The 27,893-nt window shown below is 36.2% G+C and overlaps 1 protein-coding gene across 7 annotated transcripts in view; it reads left to right on the forward strand.

Moving 5' to 3' along the window:
* ncoa3 (nuclear receptor coactivator 3) overlaps positions 1-27,893 on the forward strand; it is a 273,711-nt gene that overhangs the window by 131,634 nt on the left and 114,184 nt on the right. For all 7 annotated transcript variants that reach the window (XM_039734693.1, XM_039734687.1, XM_039734686.1 and 4 more), the window contains 3 exons: positions 10,315-10,404; positions 20,158-20,262; positions 20,347-20,507. In XM_039734693.1, the coding sequence (XP_039590627.1) occupies positions 20,177-20,262; positions 20,347-20,507 (247 nt within the window). In that variant the 5' untranslated portion in view covers positions 10,315-10,404; positions 20,158-20,176. The remainder of the gene's footprint in view (positions 1-10,314; positions 10,405-20,157; positions 20,263-20,346; positions 20,508-27,893) is intronic.

The raw sequence follows: 27,893 nt of genomic DNA on the forward strand, positions 1-27,893 counted from the left end.
CCCAGTGGCCAGTCTCGGCAGCCCAGCCAGTAGTGTAGCCCAGCGGTCTGCAACCTGTTTGACACCAAGGAACGCTTTACTAGAAGCAAATTTTTCCAGGGACCGGTGGGTTGTTAGAGGTTGCAGTTTATGGGGTGATTATTGGAGGGTTCGTAGGGCAGTTTTATACACAATTTACATTACATTTCTATTATTATTAAGTTATAATTTAGTAATAGAAAATATACAGCTTACCATAATGCAGAATCAGTGAGAGCCCTGAGCTTGTTTTGCTGCAACCAGACGATCCCATCTGGGGTGGATGGAAGACAGTGACACGCGAAGTGTGTTGCTTATGTTCACTCTACTCCGTAATCTCGTTTTGGTTGCTGTCACTGCAGAAAACGTGCATCACAAAGATAGAATGTTGGAAATGGAAGCAGCTTCCACAGCTTCTTTCGCGTTAGTTTAATCTTTTCCTTTCTACAAGTTATGCTGATGAGACTTTTTCCTCAGCTTTTCCTTGCGATAATACATTTTGAGGGTGCGAATGATGCCCAAATCCAATGGCTGAAGCACTGCTGTGCAATTGGGTGGGAGGAATGCAACGTGAACATTATCTAAGTGCAGAAGCATGTTGTGGTCAAAACAGTTATCAATCAGAAGCCAAATCATCCTTTTCTTCTTCTTCTTCTTCTTCATATTTTGAGGTTTCTGAACTCTTTTGGGATCTGGGATACCCCCATACCCAGAAACGCTATTGCTGCAGAAGAGGTTGTTTGTTTGTCCAGGTCCCAAGAGAGTTTAAAAACCTAATATATTCTTGAATGAGTGCCGCATTAATAGGAATGTTTTTTGAACAAGCATCACTGCATCCACATAAAAACGGCTTTTTCGGCGCCTTCAAATGCAGCAGTTCGCATACGTTTGCAAACCAAAATTTTTCTTTTTTTTTTGCATATAACAAGTATGCCATTTCTATAGAAGGGTGCTAATAAGTTAAATTCTAATGGATGTTTTTCAAATGTTGACGAGCAATAAGGAAAAGGTATCACTTAAAAGCACACAAAACAAAAACAGCAAAAAAACAGTACGGGGAAAGTTTGAAGAAAGAACATTTTTTTTACAGTGTTTCTGTTTGGGGGTTGTTGTGCAAATGTCCACAACTCAGCTGTGACCACAGAACTAACTGCTCTCTGGATGATTCATTCAAGCTTTTCAAGGTCACTTCATTGTAACGAAAGTATCTGCTACTGAATGTACTTCGTAGTAACGAGATTTCTGTGGACTTGTGTCATATGGGGAAACTGTCAGAAACATAAATACTTGTTGTAATACTGTACTCTCTCACAGTGGTCTCTCTCCTCTTTCTGCGCCACTGCAAAGCCCCGCCCGCCTAGCGTTCTGAAAAGTGTCCTCAGTGAAGAGGGCAGCCTTTTTGCTGTAGCCCTTCACTAAGTGAGTTTCCGTTGCTGGCAGTTCCCATTACCGGACCGCGGACCGCAGCCTATCACTTTAGTTGCAACTTCGCAGCTGCAACTATACTAGCAGATGACGTTTCCGGTACTGTAATACCAAGGGAAAACGTGCTTTTGTCATAAGGCAGAAGTAAGAAAAGTCAATAAGTAACACCGAAGATGCAGAATGATTCAATCACAAACAATAGTAATCATTTTGTACAAGTTTAGTGCTAACTAGGATCTGTCATGTGGGCTGCACAGATTTCTTTTGCGGGCCGCGTGTTTGACATGCCTGGTAATGAGAATGCAGACAGACTACTTCTTTTTGGGTGCATACACCATCAGCATGGCACTGCCAGATCTAAACACTAGCGTTGAGAACTGCTCGTGTACTGAAGTGACTTTAGCTGCACGTGAAAGTCCCACTTTATTTATGGTGCCTAGCAGAGTTGTGTTGTAGTGCAGTGAAAGCAATGTGAAGAAGTTGTACGTTACCATTTTGCCGTAAGCTTTATGACCACAGTCTCGAAGTGTTTCTCCCATGGAACGACTGGAATCTTTTCCTAAATAAGGAATGGCATGGCACATGTACTTTGCCTCCAAATCTGGAGCAATCTAAAACTTTAAGCAAAATGTGTCAGACTTGGTTGAGATGTAATTCATGAAACAACAATGGACCTTGTTTGGAAACAGTTGCTCATCAACAGTAAAAACACAGTACTCAACAAAACATTACCAGATGTCCAAGATTGCAGCAAATCTGTTGTTGTTCATACATTCTGCACGGATGTCCTTCTTGTCAAAACATAAATGCTTCGTAATAGTCTGATAGTGGTCACAGGGGCATCATATATTTGATTTCGGTAGAGCAAATAGTTCTGCCCAGGCATCAGCCACAGCACCAACTGTGGTCATTGCTGCTGTTGTGAAAAGAATGGAAGAAAACTGCATCAACTCAGAGAGGGAGAGGCAAGTTTGTTCTACCACGTCTTTATCTGAAAACTAACAGTACAGTATAAGATTGGGGAGGACGTGAACGTGACTGAGAGAATAAAACTAAATTTAAAAAAAATGCTAACTTTTAAAAGTAGTAAAAATGTACACCAGGTGTTACAGACTGAAATCAAATGTGTGTTTTTATTATATAATATAAATAATAGCAGTTCACTACTCAAATGGGGAGAATCCTGGCTCGAACCCGCAACTTCTTGATTAAGAGGCAGCAGTTCTTACCTCTGCACTAGCTGAGCAGAGAGTCAACTATCTGTCACTTGATATTCGGACTTGGGTTTTTACACATTGACAACACTATGCAAAAGTTGAATGCTTTTTTTTTTTCTTTGATTATATTCTAGAATAAAAGTGCACTTGTTTTATGATACCTTTTGTGAAAGTGTTTGTTTGATATTTGGACTTAAGTCTTCACACATTATATACTACATGTCATTATTATAGTAAAACACAACAACAACATTTATTTATATAGCACATTTTCATACAAATAATGCAGCTCAAAGTGCTTTAGCATGATGACGAAAGAGAAAAAAGACAAAATAAATAAATTTAAATTTTATTTAAAATTAAGATGAAAACTTTTCTGTTTTAGTTATGTGTTCAACATTTCTTGCCTCACATTTCCTGTCATCCTGCATTTACCCATATCGTAAACACGGAATAAAATGAAATATATGTATTCCGAATAATGATGTATTTTTCAGTCTTTTTCAATTTCAAACACCTTATTGCCAGATAGAGACTTTAGCATCTGAGTTGGCTTCAGCTGCCTCGGTGGGAGGATTAGTGAGCGGGCTGCTTGCTGCTAGTGCCAATCAACACATTTTCATGACAAAGGCACTAATGAGGAGGTGCGAGAGAAATTAAGGTGGCCCAGCATTACGACTTTTTTTCGTAGGCTTAAGGAATTCTAGTGTTATGTCCCTCCAAGAGTCAGAAAACATAGGAGACCCTTTGAAATAAAAACAGCAAAGAATTTGTTACTATTAACAAGTCATTGCTATCTTCTTAATGAAAGGAAAAAGTTTGAACCTTCTGTATTGACCGGACACAAAAAGTACCTGCCAGTTACAAGAAATATGGCTTCTAAATAGATGCTGCTTGGCATCAGTGCTGAAAAGACTCAATGTGATATATAATATTTTTTATACTCATTGCTTGTTGGTGACCTTTCATGGTTGTAGCATCAGTACATGAAGGCAGTCAGCCAAGATAATTCTATCTCTGTAGCTTCATCACCACCTCTTTCAGTGCTTCTATGCAGAATGTATCATCCATCAATTCAAGTCCTGTTGCTGGCAGTGCTGTAATAAGTACATAATAAACAAAAGGCATTTGGCTTTTGCAGCCTTTAGTGGCTGGTTTTGCAACTACCCTATTGTTTTTGTATGCCTGTCGGCTGCAAATATGAATGGCTTCAACTTGGCCAGCCATAAATCGCCATATGATGTACTGCCTCAAGTTTTTTAAAGTAGTACTTCACCCCCCAGAAAAAAAAATATATATAATTATTTTGTATATTTTCTTTTCTTTGTGATTGTAGTTATGGCTGAGAAAAATATTTTAATTTCATGTTTTCATAGAGAACAGAGATCACTAAGTTTATTGATGACCAGCATGGGACCAATACTGAACAGCAAGCAATATTTAGAAGTTTATGAAAATAAGTTTCATGTTACTTGTGTTGTATAATCCAGTTGCATGCTGACAGCATTCAAAGCATGTGCATTTTTACTAAAATATTATTAAATACTTAAGGAAAAATCAGACTGGTGCCCAGATTTGATCCATATTCGGATTAGATTGATTTCTTGAATTGGAAATATTTGGTTAAGTGCTCTGTTGGATACTATATTTGGCTGGATGATAAGGGCCTTAAATTGATATTGTTGTTATTGTGAACCTGAATGTGATGTTTGATATGTTCTCAGTGCACCTTAAAGCTTTGAAGATTGGCACCATATAAACATGCACTGTATACAAATTCTAAAACCTGGTGTACTTTCTCACAGTAATATGAAATATTAGCAAAGAAAACTGTTTTTTTTTTCCTCCAGAGTGTTAAACAATTGTGTTTAACAATATAACAAATACCTGTGACTCAACGAAACTTCTCAATTAACATGTTTTCACGTTTAATTATCACATAATTCACATTGCATAATACATGTATACTGTATGTGTATATTGTGTATATGTTTTTATGATTTACATTTGTAATGTTTCCAAAGTGTATATTTGGTACTGTACTATATTTGCTTTTTCTGACTCTGATCAGAGAGTCACAAAATTAAGCATAAAGAGCGATAGTATATCTAATTTATTGCCTATTTTCTAAATATAAAGTATTCAGTTCTTTAGTCTTGAGATTTATTTTGTATATGTGGTCTAAAAAAATAGTTTTAACTGTTCTGTTTCATTATGTCAAAGATGAGTAAAATACAATATCTTGACTATATTTTTGATAGCTCAAGATTAAAGTTTTGAAAATGTATTCACCAATTCTTATAACAGAATTGCAAGACAAATCCAACAATTAACATAATCTGTAGTAAAATAATTTGCATTTATCTCAAGGCACAAGGACAGCGCATATCACAAATGCTGCCAGATAACATTTTTAAAGGTGTGAAAGGTAATTTATAACTAAAGATAAACATTATGTAGACTTTAGCTACCCTTAAGGTTGCTCTTTTTATTCCTGCTTGTTATGTTTTTAGTAGCAGATAACATATGAAATGGATGGACGAGGACTTAAATGATGTGTTCACTTGTCTGAATGGCCTTTTAAAAAGTAGTAATGTGTTTTATATTTAGATGTTGTATAACTTGGATTTTAATCTGTGAAATGTGCCCAATTAACATGGATATGTCTGAGGAACGGTGGAGACTTTGCGAATTTTATTTAACATTCAATATATTACCCAGCCCTAATGCAGTTGTGATGTGTTTTGGGAGATTCTTTTTTGATATTTAAATATTACTCTACTTAACAAAACAATTGACTGGGGGCAGAGGAAAGCATGCCATGAATTTGGAAAAATAGCATTATCATTTAAACTATTGAAGTAGTCCTTTTAAAAACTGCTAAGCAATGCAATTAATACCATTTTTAAAAAATAAAAAGTGTGACTGGCGCAAACCCAAATGCTTTATTACAATAATTAGTTTTCAGCTTTGACTAGGGTTGCTAGACGCCCCTTATATACGGGACATGTCCCATATTTGATAATTTTGTTCCCTGTCCCACATGTACTGACCTTTCAGGGACACCCAAATGTCCCGAATTTAGTTCATTTTCAAATTTTGTAATAAAAATATATTTTCACTACCTTCTTACGGTACTTAGTTATAACTTTATAAGTAATTATACTTTTCTCAGATTTGCTTGATGAAAAAAAACCCAAATGTAATGAGGAAACTAGTGTTTGCTGCCTGTTTGCAACTTGTTCAGTTGCTATGGTTGGCTGAGGACAGCAACACTGTTTCCGTTTCGCTGTCCAGTTGCGCTGCTGTTCTATATCAGTATTACAAAATATAGTGTTAACAAAGTGTGTTGTTACTACTTGCCTCTGGCCACATTTTTTCTAACTGCCTGTATTAAATAATATTATTTCTCTTTTGTCTGTATTAAATAAATATTTCCAAATGATTTCACTTTTACAGAATTTTTTTTTTAGCTTGTATTAAATAATTTTCAAAGGATTTTACTTTTGTTTTCCTCATCACCCATTAAAATCCTTGCTTTATGTTTTAAACTTCTGTTTCTACTTTTATATAATACATTGGTCTGGGTGTGTAGGGGGCATGTATAAATTTATATAATAGATATAGATAGATAGATATAGATAGATAGATATATATGGATGGATATAGATAGATACAGGGTATATATAGATTTTAAGAGTGTCCTGTATTTCTAATTTTCTAATCTGGTAACCCTAGCCTTGACCATAACTGTGATATGATTTCTTGGCAAGTTATTCCAGAGTTTGGTGGCACTATAGTTAGAGATGCTTTCTTTTTACTGTATTCATGTATATTCTTGGAATATAAAGTAAGGAGTGGATTTTGAGTTATGGTATGGAGCAGGGTGGCCAGTTCACGGTCCCTCAGTCTGTTTGGGGACCAGACTAAAGTTTGAAAAAAAATAATAACATGAATGAATTCCCATGCATAGTGCACATATCTTATTTGTAGTGCAAAAACATGAAAGAACAATACAATATTTAAAATGAAGAACAATTTTAACCAACATAAACTTACCAGTATTTCAATGAGAAGTGGGGGCCTGCTTTTGGCTGATGATAGTCAATGTCCGTTTCTAAGTTTGTCACTGCCAGTCATAACCAGTGTTGCAAGTGTGTATCAGTTAGTCTGGATCTGGTTGGAGATTTCAGATGTTTCTTTCAGGAAAATGTCTGTTCACAGACATAGGTGCTGCCAAAGATGGTTGCCATTTTAAGTGCATGGTTCCCGAGATTACGATCGGTCTCAGAGGGGAGAGATGCATAGCAATTAGTAAGGCTGCTTGACTTGAGTGTGTCTTTCAGAGAGTCGCAATTCTGTAGTTCAGCCAGTTCCATTTGGTAAATCGGATCAACAATTTCAATGTCAACAGAAAATGGATTCTGGAAAAGCTGTATGCCCTGTTCATGGAGATGAAGCTCTTCAAATCTAATTTGAAACTACGTTTGCAACATTTCAAATGAATCCACAAATTATTTGTTTGAGAATGCAACTGTTGGTTTCTCGGCCAACAGCTTTTGAGTAGTGGGGAGATGGCAGAAGTTTACCTCCTTCACTTGTTTAATGAGGATACCCAATTTTACTTCAAATGGTTTCACATGTGAATGCATATCACAGATGAGCTTCCACTTTCGTTGAAGTTGCAAATTGAAACTGTTGAGTAGCTCTGTTAAATCTGCCAGAGTTTCAAGGTGCAATTTCCATTCTGCATCTTTAAGCTCTGGTACTTTTGTTTTTTAAAAGCAGAAAAGCTGAAACCCATGGAAGTAAGTCATGAAAACATTTCAAAACTCTCCCTCGACTTGGCCAAAAGACTTCTGCGTTGTACAGAATATCTTCATAGGCAACATTAAGCTCAGACAGAAATTCCTGAAACTGTCTGTGGTTTAGTGCATGAGCCCTAATGTAGTTAACACAGGACTCCACAAATTTCACGACAGAGTCGCATTTCAGTGATTATAACACAGCACATCTTGGTGGATGAGACAGTGTATGGCTATTGGATGTGAATGGTTGTGTTTGTCCATCTCTTGGTTAATGCGTGCAACCATTCCTTTTATAGACCCCACCATGCTAGGACCACCATCAGTTGTCACATTGCTTAGTCTTGCCCAGTCCAGCTCCAAATCATTCACAGTTTGGCAAACCTTTTCATAGATATCCTCTCCTGTTGTTCCTTTAATGCTTTGCAATGCAGCAAGCTCCTCTGTGACTTCTGTGACTTTGAAATGATCATTTATCCCATGAATGAAAATTAGAAATTGTGTAGAATAACGAACATCATTGCTTTCGTCGAGTGCCATCGAAAAATAGCAAAGGTTTTTTGAGTTTTGCAAATTTTGATGCAAATTGTCCCCCATTTCTTCAATCGTTTGTGTAATTGTAGGTCCTGAAAAACTCACTGTACGAAATAAATCAGCCTTTTCTGGACATATCTCTTTGGCAACAGAAAGAAGGCATTCTTTAACAAATTCTTCCTTTACGAATGGTCTGTCAGTGTGTGCTATTAGCTTGGCAACTTGAAAACTTGTTTGCAGTGATCAAATATTTAGCTGCTTCTGCTTCACAAAAGCATTTTGATGAGTTGTCAATCCATTTTTTCAGTTTTAATATTTTGTCTTTCTGCGGTGGGCTGGCACCCTGCCCAGGGTTTGTTTCCTGCCTTGCGCCCTGTGTTTGCTGGGATTGGCTCCAGCAGACCCCCGTGACCCTATAGTTAGGATATAGCGGGTTAAATAATTAATGGATCGAGATTTTGTCTTCTCTCACTTGTCCGACCAAACAATCATATTAGTCTTATGTCGAGTTTCGTAGTGTCGACGCAAATTGTATTCCTTGGAACACAGCCACTGAACTCCTGGCATTCCAGACAAACGGCTCTCTCCTTGCAAATCATCAAAAAGTAATCGTACTTCCACTGTTCTTTGAATATCCTGCGTAAATTTTTCTTTTCCTTGACATAATTTTTTCCAAAGGATGCACATTGGCTATTATTCTTTGGGGTGGATGCACATAGATTTCATGTCTGCTGCTGGCCTGTGTTTCTGGGTACTGGGCAGCAGGAGGTAATGAATCCACACACTTTTTGTTGGTGCAGTTGGTGCTATGAGGCTCCGGTCAGGCCCGGGTGTGAGCAACTGACTAATTTTGGCCTGCTGTTGTGTAAGCAGCTAAGTGACACAGGGAGAGTAGACCCTGCCCTGTGCCTGGCTACTACCTGTCTGCCTCAGCGTAATGATGGTGGCTCAGTTTGGCGCGTCCTTGCCCCTGGCTACTATCTGTCTGCCTCAGCGTGGTGATGGTGGCTCGGCTCGGTGCATTCTTGACCCCAGCGCATCACCTCCCCCAGGCCGACGCTAATGACCTTGGAGGGCCGTATCCGGCCTGCGGGCCACAGTTTGAGGACCCCTGGTTTAGAGTAAAAAATATTAAAAGGGTTAATTAAGGTAAGAAGGGTGATTAAACCATTAAAAACATCTGTGAAAAGGAGCATTTTAATATCACCTGTAAACTTAACTGGAACCTGAGTTTAACGGGTGCACTTAATTACAGATCTTATTGTCTTTACTATAGTGCATTGCCTCCTGCATACTTAAAGTGGAAGAAATGAATGGACATGAACATGTAACAAGATATACAGTGTAAACATAGTGACAACATATTCTCTCCTTCAAAGAGAACCCTTAATACACAAGACAAATTAAACTGTATAAAACGCATCCCTCAAGAATTATCTCAGTGATCCTTTTCTAACTCAGAGGCATGTTTTGGGTTTTTTTCCCGCAGCTTTGATAATTGATAATACTGTCATATTCATAGTTTTTTGTGTTTTGAGTGTTCTCTTTTTCAGTAGTCCTATTTGCTGTTGTACCTTGAGTTTCTTCCTTCCATTTTCTCTTGTTTGATTGATTGAAATAATGAAGTTAAGGAGTCTCTACAGCTCTCTCTTCATGTAATCGAGAAGTAACCTCTTTTTCTATAAAGTACAATGCCTTCTTAGCAAAATGAAACTCGGTTGTTTGCTTCCATTTATAACAATGCTTCATCTTTAAATTTAATATGTTGATCAAGAGCTAATATTGTTTTAATCTTTATTTTTTCTTCTCAGTTTTATGCATGGATGCTATTGAAAGCAATAATTCCTTCAGTTTTTTACCACTTGAAATTATAATTTGTAGTTTTTGCCAGACTTTTATGTTTTTTTGTTTCTTATTTGCCTTTTAGCTGGTCTTTGACCCACTCTATGGGTGAACTCTTTTCTCTCTGGCAGTGCCTTATAAGCAATAGGAAATAGGCAGAAATATATTTTATTTATGTTACCTCTTTAAGATTCAATTCATGTTGCAGTTTATATTCACATAGTTATTTCTTGCATAATGCAGAAATGATTACACCAACTTTATGTACTTTAGTATGCTTTTGTAAATATAGTGTAATGAAACTGTTAATTGACTATTGGCCCATTCTTTTAACCCTCAGGAGAGATGCACATTTAAAAATAGGATAAGTAGTTTAACTTTGAGAGTAACATTTTGAAATTTGCTTTCTCATGTCCAGCTGTGTATTGCTATGTTTTACGTATTTTTTTAACTTTTTTTTTTTTTTTTTGCAGATATAACTTGTTTTTAAAACCACTATATTGTGAATTTGCCTTTCACCCTGGACAATAGCTCCTCTACATAAGAGTCGAATACTAAGTTAGGTAAGAAATAATATAAACATTTTGCATAGATTACATGAGGCTTGCAGTGTATCTCAATCTACTGTATAACATTTATATTGTATGCTGGCTATGAAGTTAATTGATTTTTATTTGTTGTATGAGATGAACACATTTTTTTCAGATTCACAGATCTAATCTTTACATATCACTGATGGTCTCTAATGCCAGGAAAAGTGGCAAATTATTACTGTAGATGATTTTGACTTTCTTTGCCCTACTTCCCTAGTCTTTCAGTCAAGCATAAAATATGCATTATAAGGCTTGCTCACCATTGACATTTGATTTGCATCAGATTAAAATTAATTAAAATTATTATTTCACTTTGAAACAGTAGTGAGCAATTGTGTCCCACATCAATTTTGAATTTTTTAAAGGGGATTTTTTTGGATTGGTCCCAAACTATTCAAACATGATCTATTTTAGATCAAGGACATATTGACTTATTAAACAAAACAGGTAATACATTAATATGCAATCCATACATTTAACATTTGATTTTGTTTAAATTATGAGATGCATATCAGCATAGTTTAATGCAGCTCACTTAATACACAGCAATTAAATTTGTATGCAGCTCATTTAAATCAGTGCAGTTTCATTAGTGAATGCTGTAATATATTTGTAACATTTAAGGGGGAATTGCAAAACCATGTGAGATAGTGGCGTATTTTCTTGGGTTGATTTGTGCCACATGCTTCTGATAGAAGCACTGCATAATATTTTTGGTGATCAAAATAGGCAACTGGTTTAATCACAGGTGTGCTTCTATCCCATAAAAACACAAATGGAAACATTCTCAACAGATGTCTGCCAGGAAGGAATGGGGAAATCCAGACCCTGCAACCTTTTAGAAAATCATTCTTATGATGTTGAATGATGTGAAATGTTGCTGTTGGAACATAGATGAAAATGATGCACAATAAGCTTTTAGAAAGACATAGGGTACAGAGTATGGTAATATTTATTTTCTGGTTCTTAATAAACACAGTTCCAGTAGTGCCATTAACAGCATTTAAAACAAAAAATACAAATAAGAAATTCCAAAAACTTAGTTTCTGTGGATGGGTGACATTGCCACCATCAGCAAGTAACAGAAACAAGTTAGAAAATGGGAATTTAGCTGTTTTGAAAGTTGAAGCATTTTATTTTTGCATAAAGTCATCATTCTTTTGGTTTTTAAATGTGTTGGCAGCAGTGACTCATTCAAAAATATTATTGATAATATCTGATGTTTTCATCCCCTGCTTTTCTTAGCTTTATGGTAACTTAGTTGCAGTGCTCCTTTATTTTAAAGAATTATGGTAATTGAGTGCATATCTTTTTTTTTTTTTTTTTTATTTGTTTTTGTTTTTGCAGCAAACTTCCTGCAGTGTAAATACAGACCAGTCAAGGCCTTTGTTTTATCAGAGAGCTTTAGCCTTTACTTTTAATAAAGTGGAGAAAAATAGAATTGTCACCCTGTGGTTTTAGGCAAAATGGCAAGATAAACTAATTTAATTAATTCAGACCTTAAATTTTGTCCTTCACATTAAAAAAGACACTATTCCTATTTGTTTGGACATTGAGATTGTTTTAAGTGCAGCAGCTTACATTTTTAATTTGAAAAAGAACATATAAACAAGAATTTGAATTAGCTGCTTAGTAAATAGTAGGTTTGTTAGTTTAACTGCAAAATATGCCTATTACTTAGTTTCTTTAAATATGTTAGTCTTATGTCTTCTTGATAAACAACTTATGAACATTTGATACATTTGTTGTTTTTTTTTTTTAAGATTTGTACTGTTTTTCATTTGTGTCATACAGTGTATGTTTTGGTAAGAAACAAGTACTGCACAATTATACCTCAAGAATTATGAATGTCTGATGCACTGAAGAAAAAAAACAGACCTTTATAAATATATTAGATGAATATTTTAACAGCAATGAATACATCATACAAGTTGATATACATTTACATTTAAGCAGTGCTTAATTGCCATTATTTAGTGTAAGAGAATGAATATATATATATACATTTTTGTGTTTTTTTTTTTCTGTTACATTGTGAAAACTACTTTTATTTAATTAAGTCTTGTTTCAGTTGAGTACATTATGGAAAAAATTTACTTTGAAAGCTTATAGTTATTAAAAATGATTTTATTTTAAGGGAATTTTATTTACTTTAGTATTTTATGGTCTGTGTACAATAAAGCCTATAGAATTTAATTTTGTTAATAACAAACAGGTAACACCTGTGGTCTATAGTTTAATTGTTAAAAATACCAAAGCTAATTCTTTTATACAAAACATAAGGCTTTTACGTGTCTGGTTATGCAGGAGCTTCATGTAAATGATTTTTAAAGGAATAAATAAAAATAAAAATTAGAATCAGCCGATTAAATAACATGAAATTGGTGATCTGTATTTGCCTTAGAAAAACATAAATGATGCATACCTAGTGATAATAGAATGTGTTTGTAGATTACATAAAATACATAGTGTTTACAATATCATGTACTAGACTTTAAGATGGAGCTGTAATTTGTGGCATTTGTAGTAGTTTTTATAGACACTGTATTTCATCAAGTCTTTTGCAAAGTGATGCTGTGTTGTTAGTTGGTGCTTATGTTGTTCTAAGGTTAATTGTAGTCTTGATTTCTAAAAAAATGAAATGTTTTAAAAAAAGGATAGTTAATGGAGATTTAAAATCAGTGACGAGGCTTCAAGCTAAAATTATTTTATGTATTTGACCTACTATCGTGTCAAGGAAAACTGAAGAATAATACACAGATAATGTAGCAATGAGACCATTTTTACTATAAGGTATACTAAGTAAATATTCATTCTTAGCATGACACCAAACCAATTTATCTTGCTACATTTTCCATTAATTTCTTCATAAATTGTCTGCATTTTTTTTTTTTTTTTTTTACTTTCACAGTCGCAAAGATAATGTTTTGTAGAATTTCAAGAAGCTAGAGAAGGGACCAAGTTATAACAGTGGTTCAAATAAGTTGTTTCCACTGCTTGTGCATAAAGGATTTGGCAAAAGCCACTGCTGTGACTAATAGGAATAACCATCTGGCAAATAAAAATGTTAAAAAAGGAAAATATGCAAGATAAAGTAAATTTTCTCTTAAAGTAAATTTGACACCATGAATTAATCCATTAATGAAGTCACAGAAAATGTTAAGATGAACAAGTTTGAAAATCCGCCAATGCCAAACAAAATTACACCACCTGGAGAAAAATTGTTTCATGTGGACAGAGACACAAGTGTTTATGTCTGCAATATAGTATACTATCAGGAGAATAAAAAAAAAAAAACTTAATTTTTCATTTAAATGTAAGCCAGGATTATAGGTGGGTGTCAGTTACCCATGCCTTTGGCTTGTACTCCAGTTAAGTCTGGGTCCTGCCTAGAGCCTGGGGAGAGATGCCACCTCACCTGTGATACTGGTATAAAGGTAAGCTGTTTAGAAAAATACTATATGTGCTATAACAAAAAACGTGACAAGAACTAGGTCAAAGAGGAGAAACCTTCAGTCACCGCCTTGTATAAGATCATGTTGCTTATCAGCAATATATAATTTTTTCCTTAATGGAAGCAATTTGTTTATGTAGGTGGGACTGGTATTAGTGATCAGAGGTCTTTGTGGGATCATACTTTCAACAGAATTTGCAGTGCACGCTATTCTGCTTCTTGTAAAACTTTAAATTCCCAAAATATCTGACAACAACAGTGTTGTCCTCTTTTAAGCTTTGAGCTGTGCCTTTTGGGGTGTTGTCTTGAAGAATACTTTTATGTATGTATGTATGTATGTATGTATGTATGTATGTATGTATGTTTTCTCTTTTATCTTGCTCCCAGTCCTGATGCGCTTTTTTGCACTATTGAGTTAGATTACTGGGAAAGTCAGTGTGCACGGAAAGTGCATTTTGTAAGCGCGAGTGACATTTTCAGCACATTTTACAATATATATTCTGTAGAACGCGAGCAGCAGAGATGCAAATTGGCTGGTGTATGGCACAGGCCTGGGCCTGGTTAACGAGCGAGGCGAGCAGGGAGGCTAAGCCCCCAGTGTGTGTGATTTAGCCATGGCGTCAGTTGCACTGTGTACATATTGTTCCAGTAGTTTTTTAAATAGGTTTTACAGTTCATTAGTAGTGTTTAAAATGATCAGTGTAGCAGTAATTGTGATGCTGTTTGCATGAAAAAAAATGCATTCCATTAAAATTTCACTTTTTCCTTAATTGTGACGTTTACTTCAAGTACAGCAAAAAAAGTATTTGGCATCCAGGGATGCATTAACCCACAAGTATGTGGCAGTTTAAGAGTTAAAGCCCCAAGATGCCGCCAAAACGAGCTGCACCGTCTAAGGCTTCTGGCAATGAAAACGCGCTTGCATTAATTACAGTACATATAGCAGTAATATCTGTATTTTACATTCTAGCACTGCAGGAGACATAGCAGTATAGTATACAGGTTTACCTTTACATTCTTTATTTTTAGGTAATGGATTAAGCTAAATTTGAAATTAAAGTGTTTTCTGGACATATTTAGGGTTTAAACTATGAAAGTAGGCATTTTTTAACCACATCTAAAATTTGCGGTTTTTCATAATTCCCGGGTGCTCTAGGAACATAACCCCCACAAATTTTGGGGGTTTACTGTACTATTGGTGAAAACCTTTTGTACCAAAGGGCTAATCTTTCTTGATGTCAGTGCTTCTCTGTGTAAAAAGAAGTGTGTTCATTGTTCGTTTGGTGAGACACTACTGATTATGGCCTGCAATCCACTTCTTTACCATGGCATGATCTGTGCACCATCCTTGCAAATGTTCACACAGTACTTCCATTTCAGCCCGTGTTCTGTCAGATAACAGTCAAGAATCTTAAATAGTTCCTTAGTTATCTCTCTGTATGGCACATATTTGCAAAAACAGCAAATGAGCATCAACAAAGCGCATGTAAGCAATGAACAAATTGTCTTTACAGTAGTCTCATCAACTTGTAAAGCAAAACGCCTGTTCTTTTAGTTTTTCAATGAGCTGTTCTTCCAAGTCATTTGAAATGTCATATATGCTTCCTGTAGTCGTGTCGCTTGACAGCGGGATAGCTTTGAACTGCTGGTCTCATCCATATAACAGACGTTATATCCAAGGCTGCAGGGAGAATGTGCTCCTCTTTTATTGTGTGTTATTTCTTGCTTTGTGCAACTCTGTTGGTGACTTTGTATACGGCTATTTGTGCTTTGGTATTCACTGTTAAGGTTTTTACAAAGCGACTTTCCTACTCACGGTGTGTTTACTTTTCTCTGAAAAAGTCAAATGATTTATTGATGTAACTAGGATATAATGTTTCTATTTTCATTCTTAGTTTGGACTTATACTGTCAGTTTCCAGAATTTTCAGACATAAAAGACACAATGATCTATCCTCATCTTGGGCCACACTAATAGTGAACCCGAAGTCAGGATAGGCATTGTTATATTTGACTTAAGTTTTGAGTGACTACCCTGTAGTGTCATGGCACGCCACACACTTGGAGAATGACTTCGCCAGTGGAAATCTTCCAGTGCTAAATCCAAAGCATACTGAAGTACCTTCTGTAATTAAGTAATGAAACAGTGTTTGCAGTGATTAATTCTGCATTTTAAAAATTACTTTTGTTGTTTTAGTTTTTGAAATACTTAATCATTTTTTGCTTAATTTAAAAAGTAATACAAACCGGATTCCAAAAAAGTTGGGACACTACAAATCGTGAATAAAAACTGAATGCAATGATGTGGAGGTGCCAACTTCTAATATTTTATTCAGAATAGAACATAAATCACGGAACAAAAGTTTAAACTGAGAAAATGTATCATTTTAAGGGAAAAATATGTTGATTCAGAATTTCATGGTGTCAACAAATCCCAAAAAAGTTGGGACAAGGCCATTTTCACCACTGTGTGGCATCTCCCCTTCTTCTTACAACACTCAACAGATGTCTGGGGACCAAGGAGACCAGTTTCTCAAGTTTAGAAATAGGAATGCTCTCCCATTCTTGTCTAATACAGGCCTCTTAACTGTTCAATCGTCTTGGGCCTTCTTTGTCGCACCTTCCTCTATGTGATGCACCAAATGTTCTCTATAGGTGAAAGATCTGGACTGCAGACTGGCCATTTCAGTACCCGGATCCTTCTCCTATGCAGCCATGATGTTGTGATTGATGCAGAATGTGGTCTGGCATTATCTTGTTGAAAATGCAGGGTCTTCCCTGAAAGAGATGACGTCTGGATAGGAGCATATGTTGTTCTAGAACCTGAATATATTTTTCTGCATTGATGGTGCCTTTCCAGACATTCAAGCTGCCCATGCCACACGCACTCATGCAACCCCATACCATCAGAGATGCAGGCTTCTGAACTGAGCGTTGATAACAACTTGGGTTGTCCTTGTCCTCTTTGGTCCGGATGACATGGCGTCCCAGATTTCCAAAAGAACTTGAATCGTGACTCGTCTGACCACAGAACAGTCTTCCATTTTGCCACACTCCATTTTAAATGATCCCTGGCCCAGTGACAACGCCTGAGCTTGTGGATCTTGCTTAGAAATGGCTTCTTCTTTGCACTGTAGAGTTTCAGCTGGCAACGGCGATGGCACGGTGGATTGTGTTCACTGACAATGGTTTCTGGAAGTATTCCTGAGCCCATTCTGTGATTTCCTTTACAGTAGCATTCCTGTTTGTGGTGCAGTGTCGTTTAAGGGCCCGGAGATCACGGGCATCCAGTATGGTTTTACGGCCTTGACCCTTACGCACAGAGATTGTTCCAGATTCTCTGAATCTTCGGATGATGTTATGCACAGTTGATGATGATAGATGCAAAGTCTTTGCAATTTTTCGCTGGGTAACACCTTTCTGATATTGCTCCACTATCTTTCTGCGCAACATTGTGGGAATTGGTGATCCTCTACCCATCTTGGCTTCTGAGAGACACTGCCACTCTGAGAAGCTCTTTTTATACCCAATCATGTTGCCAATTGACCTAATTAGTGTTTATTGGTCTTCCAGCTCTTCGTTATGCTCAAATTTACAGCCTCTTATTGATACTTGTCCCAACTTTTTTGGGATTTGTTGACACCGTGAAATTTTGAATCAACATATTTTTCCTTTAAAATGATACATTTACTCGAATTAAATGTTTGATCTGTCATCTACGTTCTATTACAAATAAAATATTGACATTTGCCATCTCCACATCATTGCATTCAGTTTTTATTCACAATTTGTTTAGTGTCCCAACTTTTTTGGAATCCGGTTTGTACTTAAGCTGACTGAGTAGTGAGAAGATTGTATTGTCAAATATGTATTTTGGTAATTACTTGTTGTTGTTTATCCCTAAAAATGGGTACTTGTTTTATATTATGATTAAAAAAGTTAAGATACTAGTAAAAATAATTTTAATAAATATGTATTGACTGTTTTTGAAATGGCTCATCATTTTGTATTATGCATCAAACAGATATGGGCAGTGTAATATCAAAAATGAATTTGTAAATGGATGTAAATTCTAAAACAAGCAATTTAAGACGGCAGCAAAAGTGTCAGAGGGTAAATATAATGGCATGATTAGGGCTGCATCACATATTCTTATAGTACACTGGGGGACTTTGGAGGAGTTAAGTTTGAGAACTCTGAATATTTTGTTTAGCGTTAATAATATTATAGAATACTAGGGGGCAAGCCATCCTGGTACCTTCGGCGCCCAACCCCTAGTTGTGGCCAGTCTGCTGCTCTCGTTGTGAAGAGGGGGTGGGGCTGAATGCACCCCAAGGAGACTCGGTCGCTCCAAAACACCCTCTTAAATTGTGATACAATGGGAAACAGTTTTTTTTTTTATTTTTTAAACCTCCCCTTTACTTGATTAGCTGCTGGCTTGCTGCTGCTGTCATGCCTCATGACCTGCAATTTGTGCTGTGCTTCAAACATTTAAAAGCCTGTACAGCTGCTGTCCTACTCTTTGTCTTTTATTTCCTGCCCCATGCGTGGTTAAATCTTTTGGCACTCTTGGTTAAGTCTCATCTCGTGGGACATGAGTTCTTGATATTTTTAGTTTATATTTTAAAAATGGAACAAGAACCTGAAAATCTAACAACATTACATTGAAGTTTGATAAATTCTGAAAAGAATGATACCAAACATATATATGTAGGTTTTAAAATAAGCTAGATTTAAAGCATGATAAAAAATGTGACATAAAAACATCACATAAAATCGTTGCACAAAATCATTACACTTTTAGGCTTAGGATTTTATATATTTAGAGTAGATTAGCATAATTTCTAAATATGTGATAGTTTTGTTAGGAAACTATGCTTTAAAGCCTTAAAATAGTACTGATAGTCATTGTGATGTAAGGCTTTAAACCCTATGGTTGCCAATTTAAATCCTTTTTGTGCTTTATTATGTGAACATGACAAGAACTGTCCATCTGCGTAGGCCTTAGACATCCATAAAAGCATCTTCTATATATGTTTACAGTGTTTCAAATGTAATTAACACTCTAAAATGCATCATATAGTTTTGAATTTTGACAATGCAGGTGGTATTGTCAGTAGTTAGCACTACTGCCTCACAGCTGCAGGTGACCTGGTTTGCATTCTGATCTGGAATGAATAGGTAAATAGATCAAACTTTGTTCGTCCCAAGGGAGAGATTTGACTTTTGTGCTGTTGTTATAAAACCAGAAAACTAACCTGTGGGATTTTTTTTTTTATCTTGCAACATCTATCTACTATATAATAAAACACTAATGTCCAGATCCTCAGAGCAATTTGATTGGTCAGGTTGGTTGTGATGATATTGGTCAGTTTGTCTTTGGGGATGCAGTCTCTGAGTAGGTGCGAGTTTGAGACGCACGTGGAGTAGTAAAGGCACATGTTGAGAGAATCACATCAAAGAGTAAAAGTATAAAGCCAGACATGTGAGGGTAGCTGTTGCTTCGTCGGTAGAATAAAGGGAAGGACAGAGAAGAATATGGTGACCTCTGGTCCTAGAGAATTTGGGACTGACAGTTTCAGTTTAAACTTAATGGGTCTCACATGGGTTACTCCACTTTTATATTCAGTTGCTTCTGTGGACTTTGAAAAGGATTCCCACTCCTAACCAACAAAATCCCTTATATTTACATACATGTCTGCTTACTTTAAACACAGGGTTTTTCCAAAACGAAAAAATTATGCTTTCCAGAATTCTGTGCAGTTTAAAGGTGGAGCACATACAACTGACAAAAAATAGGATGTAAATGAATGAAAATTGTAAACATCTAATAATGATAATATATACACATTTTTACCGTTATTAATACTGATTGCCTATTTTAAGACAAAAGAATACATTTTCTTGTAAATTTGTGTTTTGTAGTGACCACCAACAAAAATCAAGTCATTAGAAGAAGCAGATGTTAATATGAATATTTTAGTCATTGGCTGTTTATAGAATGTTCAAGAGTAGCCATATCCAGTGATCTAATAATATTATTACTTATTATTTGGTTAACGTCTATATCTAAGGTAACTTACATTTGAGATACAGTTGCTTACATTTGTTTTGTTTTTCTAGTTGGAGCATAGGCAAGAGAAGTGACCAGTGTGATCAGGGAACAACTAACACATGAAATTGATTGAAAATATTTTTTAAGGTGATATACTATAAATCATTAGACATGTTTCTTGCAATTGTATAATTCATCTGTCGGTTTTCTTGCAGTTGCTGATATGTGCACAAAATGAGTGGTTTGGGAGAGAACTCCTTGGACCCCTTGAATTCCAGTCGCAAACGCAAGCTGTCCTCCTGTGAAACACAGAGTTTAAGGTCTGCATCAGAATTTCTACCATAGTAGCCTTGCAGAAGATAACTGTTGTAACAGAAAAAAAATCCCCTCTGTTCTTCTTTCAGCTGTGAGAAGCGTCGGCGAGAACAGGAAAGCAAGTATATTGAGGAGTTGGCCGAATTAATCTCAGCCAATCTCAGTGATATTGATAATTTCAATGTTAAACCTGACAAGTGTGCAATTTTGAAAGAGACAGTTCGGCAAATTCGACAAATAAAAGAGCAAGGTGAGTCACTTACTCAGTTACTCGTGAAAGATATTACTACTTTTAGGTTAGCTTATTCTTGTACCAAATTCAACTCAGGTTTTTCTCAGATTTTAAGTTTTAAACTGATATTAATTTTAACAGTAGTGTTTTATTAAATATTTATTTTTCTTAACCTTTTCTTAACCTGCATTTTATTGATATGCGAGGGTATAGCCTTTTTATGCAGGATTAGTTGTATAATAAGAAACCAATTCTGGATGGTACTATGGTCTAATTTGTATTGATTTTACTGGCCCAGTTTAGAGTTATGACAGGTGTTCAATAATTTATCTACCTCAGTAGGAAAGAAAAGAGTTTAAAAAAAGTTTTATTTTTCAATGTAGCCCCCTGATAGCTCTATACACTTGAAATACTTTTCCTGCAATGACTTTAACCCCCGGGGTTGAGGGAGGGGGTTTGGGGCGTCTGACTTCTGTTTGACCTTCAAAACAGGTGTTGCCTTGATGTCTTCATCACTTGAAAACTGCTGTTCACAGAGAGATTTCTAGTAAAACTCGGAACAGGAAATAATCTGAAGGAGCCAGGTCAGGACTGTAGGGTGGATGGTTCAGCTGCTGGAACCCACATTCTCAGATGGCAGCCTTTGATTGACATGACATGTGAACCAGCGCATTGTCGTGAAGAAGCTTATTTGATTTGCACGAGTTGTCTACTGACATTCTGTCTTTTGGAATGTTAGACTCGCAATGACACACAACTGTGCATGAGTAACCTTGAGACATGTCACAAATGTCCTGACTTGTTTCAACATGCTTGCTACTTTCTTTCATACTCAGGTAGATAAATTATTGAATAACACTTGTAATATTCAAACCTTCACTTTCAAAATGTGGAAAGAAAACAAAATACCCAAAGAATGCTTACAGTGACACAGAGAAAATGTGTCAACTTCATATAGAAAAATCCTGAGCTTACCCTAGATTTGAACCTAGTACACGTTCAGCTGTATATTTTTATTAATGCCCGAGTTTTATTCTCAGCATCTTCAGTAAAACAAGGCAGTAGTAAGTTTCTAATATAAGATCTAGTTTAAATAAAAAAAATAAATTAAAAAAAAAAAAGTTTGAAATAAGAATAGATAATACTGGGGTACATTAACAGTGGTGTGAAATGGAAGAACCATTTTTATTAATAGTCTGAAGATTCTGACATTGAGGCAGGTTTTTGCTTGTTTTGAATGTGTGGGAAACACACTTTTTATGGTCCTAATGATGCTGCTCATCATTTAAAAATAAACTTATAAAACATTGCAAGCATCTAAAACCAGAAGAACATGCTTATTGAGAAAATGTAATTAATATGCATATACAAGTTAAATGTGTTTGTAGAAAACGCAAACTAAAAAACTCCTTATTACAGAAAGCAACAAGATAGTGAGAGACTTGGTTTTGATAACGTTAATTCTATTGATTGGTTAAAGGTATACGGTACACTTAAAAATAATGTGAGCTTTTTGTACTGTGCAGTTAAGATGATCCTTTGGATATTATGAATGATTGCATAATGTTTGGTACGTGTCTGCTTTTTTATATTTAAGGCAGCAAGTTTGTTTATCTATTGTGAATTACTCACATGATGTAATTTTAAAGAATAACAATAATTTCTTAACAGTTTGGACTTAATCTTTTGTCATTTTTTATTTTTTCTAAAACAAGAATTTTTTAGCAGTGCTTATGAACTTTATTAAATTTGTCTAGCCTCTTGCCATCTAGGGTTTTGGTACAGGAGTTAGTCATTTAAGGTTACCCCTCATTTTAAAATATTGAGGGGAAATAAGAAGTTGTAATTTAACTTTTATACCAGCTCAGAAGTCCTCCAGCCCACAATTTGAGTAAATAGAAATTTCAGGATTCATTCCTGAGAGACAAAGTAATTTTTGTCAGTTTTGCTCATAATAAAACTCCATATTCATGAGTATCTAGATTTTAGGTTGTTTTCTCCTCTTTAGGAGACTCAATTGCATAAGTAGTAGAGGGCTGCTGGTTGTACCCCTTTGTTTTCTTTATATGTAGTACAAGAGAAAGTATTTTAATGGGGTCTTGATTTGTACTTTCATGTTTTCTATGAAATAAGAGATATTTGTTCTCTGCACAGTCTGTCCGTTTCTGTTCTAATTTTTTGGCATGGTTGGGTATGTTTGTGTGTTTGTCTTTCTGTTACAGACATAATTTGTGATTGGATCAAGTGATGACCCTTCTCACTCTTTTTTACTTTCAGAAGACTACTAATATTCCACACCTCAACTTTTTCTTCCTTTCTTCCATAACAACTCCTTTTTAAAAAAAGTTCCCAAAGAAAGTTCTAGACTTTCATTCACATTGTTTATTTTTCTGACACTTTCAAATTTTCATTTACCAAGGGGAAAGATTTTGCTGTATATGACATCTACTGATACATCATCAGTTTCTATTTTTTCTCACACGTACTTAATGGATGTTTATTCCTAGTTTACTTTTATGTGAGCACTTAGTGTTTTTTTTTTTTTTTGTAAATTATAAATTTAGGTTGTAGACGTTTGGTGCACCATCAGTAAGACTAATCAAAGTATAGAGAAATCTGAATTACCCTCAGGTCCAGATTTTATGATGTGGAGCAGAGCCTTTTGCTTATTTCAGCACCCTGGCCTAAGACTATCACAAACATAGCAGATTCATAAGGATAGCGCATAGCTAGGTGTCCATTACTGGCTTTACTAGAAAGTACTGTATGCTCAAATACAAATGCAGAAGAAAAGTAATTATCATATAATTATCATATTTTAGTATCTTAGTTCACACTTCTGTTTTTTCCAGCGCTTTTTTCTACATTTACAAAATGCAGATAATCCACTGCACACCACTCTCCTTAAATCAGTTCTATTCTATAGCTCTGTCCATATCACTGTAGATAAGTCCAATATGTGTTCACATGTAGATGTGCAAAAATGTTTTGTGCATTTTTTTCTGCCAGAAACACATGGCTTGGAAGGCGGCCCACCTTAGCTGTTTTCTAGCAGCTGTTGTTTCTTGCTTCTTGTCTTTTTATCCAGTGCATCTTTAGGACTGCATTTGTCATGAATGCTGAAAGTGGTAACGTGGACATCATACAACTAAAACATTGTTGCATGGCGCAACACAATGAATGCATGTGACAAGTTATACCAGTGATTATTTTTTCTTTTTTATCTCCTCTACTAGATTTCTTTATTTAAACACAAAATGCCAGGCAGACACATGCAGAAATAGCATATAAAAATATATAAACCTTTGTTTGTTTTAAACACAAAGAGAAAAATGGAAATTAAACCTGTGTTACTAGGTATGTTTATGGCATCAGTGGTGTTTTAGTTTAGCCCAGCACCTGTTCAAAATATTGGATTTATTTTAAAAATGAGGATAACAATAATAATGCTCCAAATGAAGAGATTTCAAAAGGAAAATTCATTATTGTTGAAGTAAGTATTTGTGCCTCTACAACAGGCATGCTGGTAGCTGGTGCACTGTTGCACATTTAACATCACTGTGTGATGTTGGTCAAAAATATAATCTGGCATGGCTTTCAGTCACTTATTACATACTTGTATATAATGAAGTTATTTAAGTTATACATATCCTAAGTAATATATACAATAGCTAGTTATCTATTCCATTGTACCAGAGTAAGATTTCTGTGTTCAGTACTCAGTGGAACACTAAATGGGAAAATCTAATTTAGCATTGGTTATTTCACATGCTCTGCTGAGCATCCAATTGTGGCCCTCCATTATGGTTTCAGAAAGTTAGCAGATCACCTGTGTGAACTGTGCTTGCTTTTTACATATATCATTTTTTTCTCTATTGTCCACCAGTTTGTCCTGTTTGGTTTTTCTTATGATTTTCCAGCTGACTGGCTATACTACATTTAGCTGAACTAGATAGACTTTTGAAGTTGTCAATAAAAATACCAGCTATGTTACATGCTTTGAAAGGCACTATAATCTCTGTACTCAATTATTAGGCAAATGGTATTCCTCAGCATTAATTTTATTATTGAACAAATGCAGTGTGCTTGGTCAATCCAAAATTTCATTTTACATCACACCTGAATGTTTAACAAAGGTAAAGTGAGTTTTTGCAATTAATAAGCAACTAAGTTACAAATAACTTTTTCTCCCAAGTTTTGCAGTACGTGCAACAAATAAATTGGATAAAATGACATAAAGAAATTAACAAATACCATTTTTTGTCTTTCAGAAATATTCAATGACCAATATAGACATCATTCTTTTCAATAACTATGCTCAGTTTCCTCTCCATTGAGTCTATCAGTTTCTTGATCAGTTCATAATGGAAATTTTCTGAAGCAACAACCACAGTCTCCCAATGGCTGTTCAAAGATGTGTATTGTGTTCTTTCATTGTGAGGCTCACATTTAAGAACAGCCTAGAAGTTCTCAGTAGGAGCTGAGTCATATGAGGGAAGGGGTCAGGTCATTATTTGGTGAAATAAGTTGAGGCCTTTTCTGGCTACCTAGGCAGTGGAGTACCTGAATGTGTGTGATGGAGAATTGTCCTTCATAAAGATCATGGCCTTCTAGAATGCTACTGATGTCTTCTTATACTACTGGTTGATTTGTGATTTGTTTTTTAGTCCATCTTCAGTCTCAAAATGTCTGCTAGTTCATCCTTAATGATAGCAGCGTACGCTAGTACCCCTCCTCCACCTTGCTGGTACTTGACTTGAAATGCTGGCATGTGTTCAATAGTGTTCTAGCCATGGACCCACCTGTCTATTCCATCAAAAGTTATTCTCATTGCATCTGTCCATAAAACCTTTGAAAAAAATCAGTCTTCGTTTATTTCTTGGCCCAGTCTTGTGTTTCAGCTTTCTTTGTCTTAGCTGTGTTTCTGAGCCCTTGACACCTTGTACTTATAGACACTGTAGGGAGCCTGCAGTTTTGCAGAATGGTGGCACTGAAGGCTGGTGGTTTCCTGATAGCTCCATGTTTAATTTTTTTTTTTTGCAGTTAATTTGCACCTTATCTTCTCCTGGAGTTTGTTTATGTTTAATTTGTCAGGTGGTCACACCTTAATATAGCATTTTCCAGAGTGTTGCATCCATTTGAAAGTCATTCTTAAAATTTTTCACTTTTCAGTTCCAGTTCAATCTTTTTTGACCTATTTTACCTGAGCTAATGAAGCTGCTTAATAGTGATGTGCATCCTAATCACTTTAAGCCACATCCTCTCTCATCCCATGAAATTTTTACATCTAATAACCATTTAGCCTTGTCTTTTAGTGTTGGAAAATTTACTTGGAAATAATAAGGTCAGAAAGCTGACTTGCCTAATAATTGTGCACCTACTATACAGGATTCAGATTATAACATTTTCACAATATTGGTTCTTGAAGTTGTACAGTTTGTTTATGAGAAGATAAATTTGATAAAGTAACAGCACTTGAAGGGTTGAGTGTGGTGAAACAGACCAGTCCAGCATCCCTTTCCAAAACAAATTCTCTTATGTTCTTTCTCCATCTTTCATGAAATGAGAGAATATCAGTGACGGTGTGGGTTGGCTTCTTGCTACCGGATCCTTCTGGGAGCCTCTTGAACCTGCCACCACCAGTGACATACCCGAGAGATGAGCCTAGCAGATGAGGGCGCTCACACAAAGTTAAGGGGTAGTTGCATAAAATGCTTTTATTAAAAAATTCCTGCAAAACAGTGTGGAAAGTGCAGTGCAAAAATTCAGTAAATAAATAATCCCATAAAAAGTCCAAGTGATATTGGAGATTAAAAACAAGCCATAATTTAAGCCATTAAAACAAGTGTGCAACCCTATAAAATGGAAGTCTCTTTAGATTAACTCCAAACTATCATTGCAGCCAAGGGGGCACCCAATCGGCAGTTCAACCCAACCCATATGTGTTGCTTCAAGGCTTGGGCCCCTGTAGCCGTCTGCTGCCCTGGCAGGACACCACACTGAGCCCCTTACTCCTGCTGCTAGGCTCACATCCCTGTGGTTCATGGCTCCATCCACAGGATGCCTCACTGAGCCTTAAGATATTTCCGTAGCTCCCACTACCTTTATTCTGGCCTTAAATGGAGTCGCTCCAACCGACCAGTGCATCAGTCTTTTCAGCTCCTAAATTGCTCAACTGAAATGGCCTCTTTCAGCCCCCGAATTTCAGCTGCATGCTTTCCTTAGGGTCTGCTTCCAGGCTGCATGCCTTCTCTCTCCTTCCTTTAACCTTCTTTCTTTTTCACTTTCTTTCAATCTGTTTTTTTCCATTCCCCTTTTGTTTCGTTCAGGATCCTTTATCTTATGGTGCTTAATAGGGTACGGGTGCGAGGAGCCGCTCCTTCCACAGCATTATTGAAGTGCCTGACTGAGCTCACTGCTTCCACACTTAAAGGTGCCGGTCATAAAATTAGAATATCATGACAAAGTTGATTTATTTCAGTAATTTCATTCAAAAAGTGAAACTTGTATATTAGATTCATTCATTACACACAGACTGATGTATTTCAAATGTTTATTTCGTTTAATTTTGATGATTATAACTGACAACTAATGAAAGTCCCAAATTCAGTATCTCGGAAAATTAGAATATTGTGAAAAGGTTCAATATTGAAGACACCTGGTGCCACATTCTAATCAGCTAATTAACTCAAAACACCTGCAAAAGCCTTTAAATGGTCTCTCAGTCTAGTTCTGTAGGCTTACACAATCATGGGGACGACTGCTGACTTGACAGTTGTCCAAAGATGACCATTGACACCTTGCACAGGGAGGGCAAGACACAAAAGGTCATTGCTAAAGAGGCTGGCTGTTCACAGAGCTCTGTGTCCAAGCACATTAATAGAGAGGCGAAGGGAAAGACAAGATGTGGTAGAAAAAGTGTACAAGCAATAGAGATAACTGCACCCTGGAGAGGATTGTGAAACAAAACTCATTCAAAACTGTGGGGGAGATTCACAAAGAGTGGACTGCAGCTGGAGTCAGTGCTTCAAGGAGCACCACGCACAGACGTATGCAAGACATGGGTTTCAGCTGTCTCATTTCCTTTGGAAATCAAGGTCCCAGAGTCTGGAGGAAGAGAGGAGAGGCACAGAATCCACATTGCTTGAGGTCCAGTGTAAAGTTTCCACAGTCAGTGATGGTTTGGGGTGCCATGTCATCTGCTGGTGTTGGTCCATTGTGTTTTCTGAGGTCCAAGGTCAACGCAGCCATCTACCAGGAAGTTTTTGAGCACTTCATGCTTCCTGCTGCTGACTACCTTTATGGAGATGCAGATTTCATTTTCCAACAGGACCTGGCACCTGCACAAAGTGCCAAAACTACCAGTACCTGGTTTAAGGACCATGGTATCCCTGTTCTTGATTG

This window comes from Polypterus senegalus, chromosome 14, assembly GCF_016835505.1.
Source record: "Polypterus senegalus isolate Bchr_013 chromosome 14, ASM1683550v1, whole genome shotgun sequence".
NCBI classification, from domain to species: domain Eukaryota; kingdom Metazoa; phylum Chordata; class Cladistia; order Polypteriformes; family Polypteridae; genus Polypterus; species Polypterus senegalus.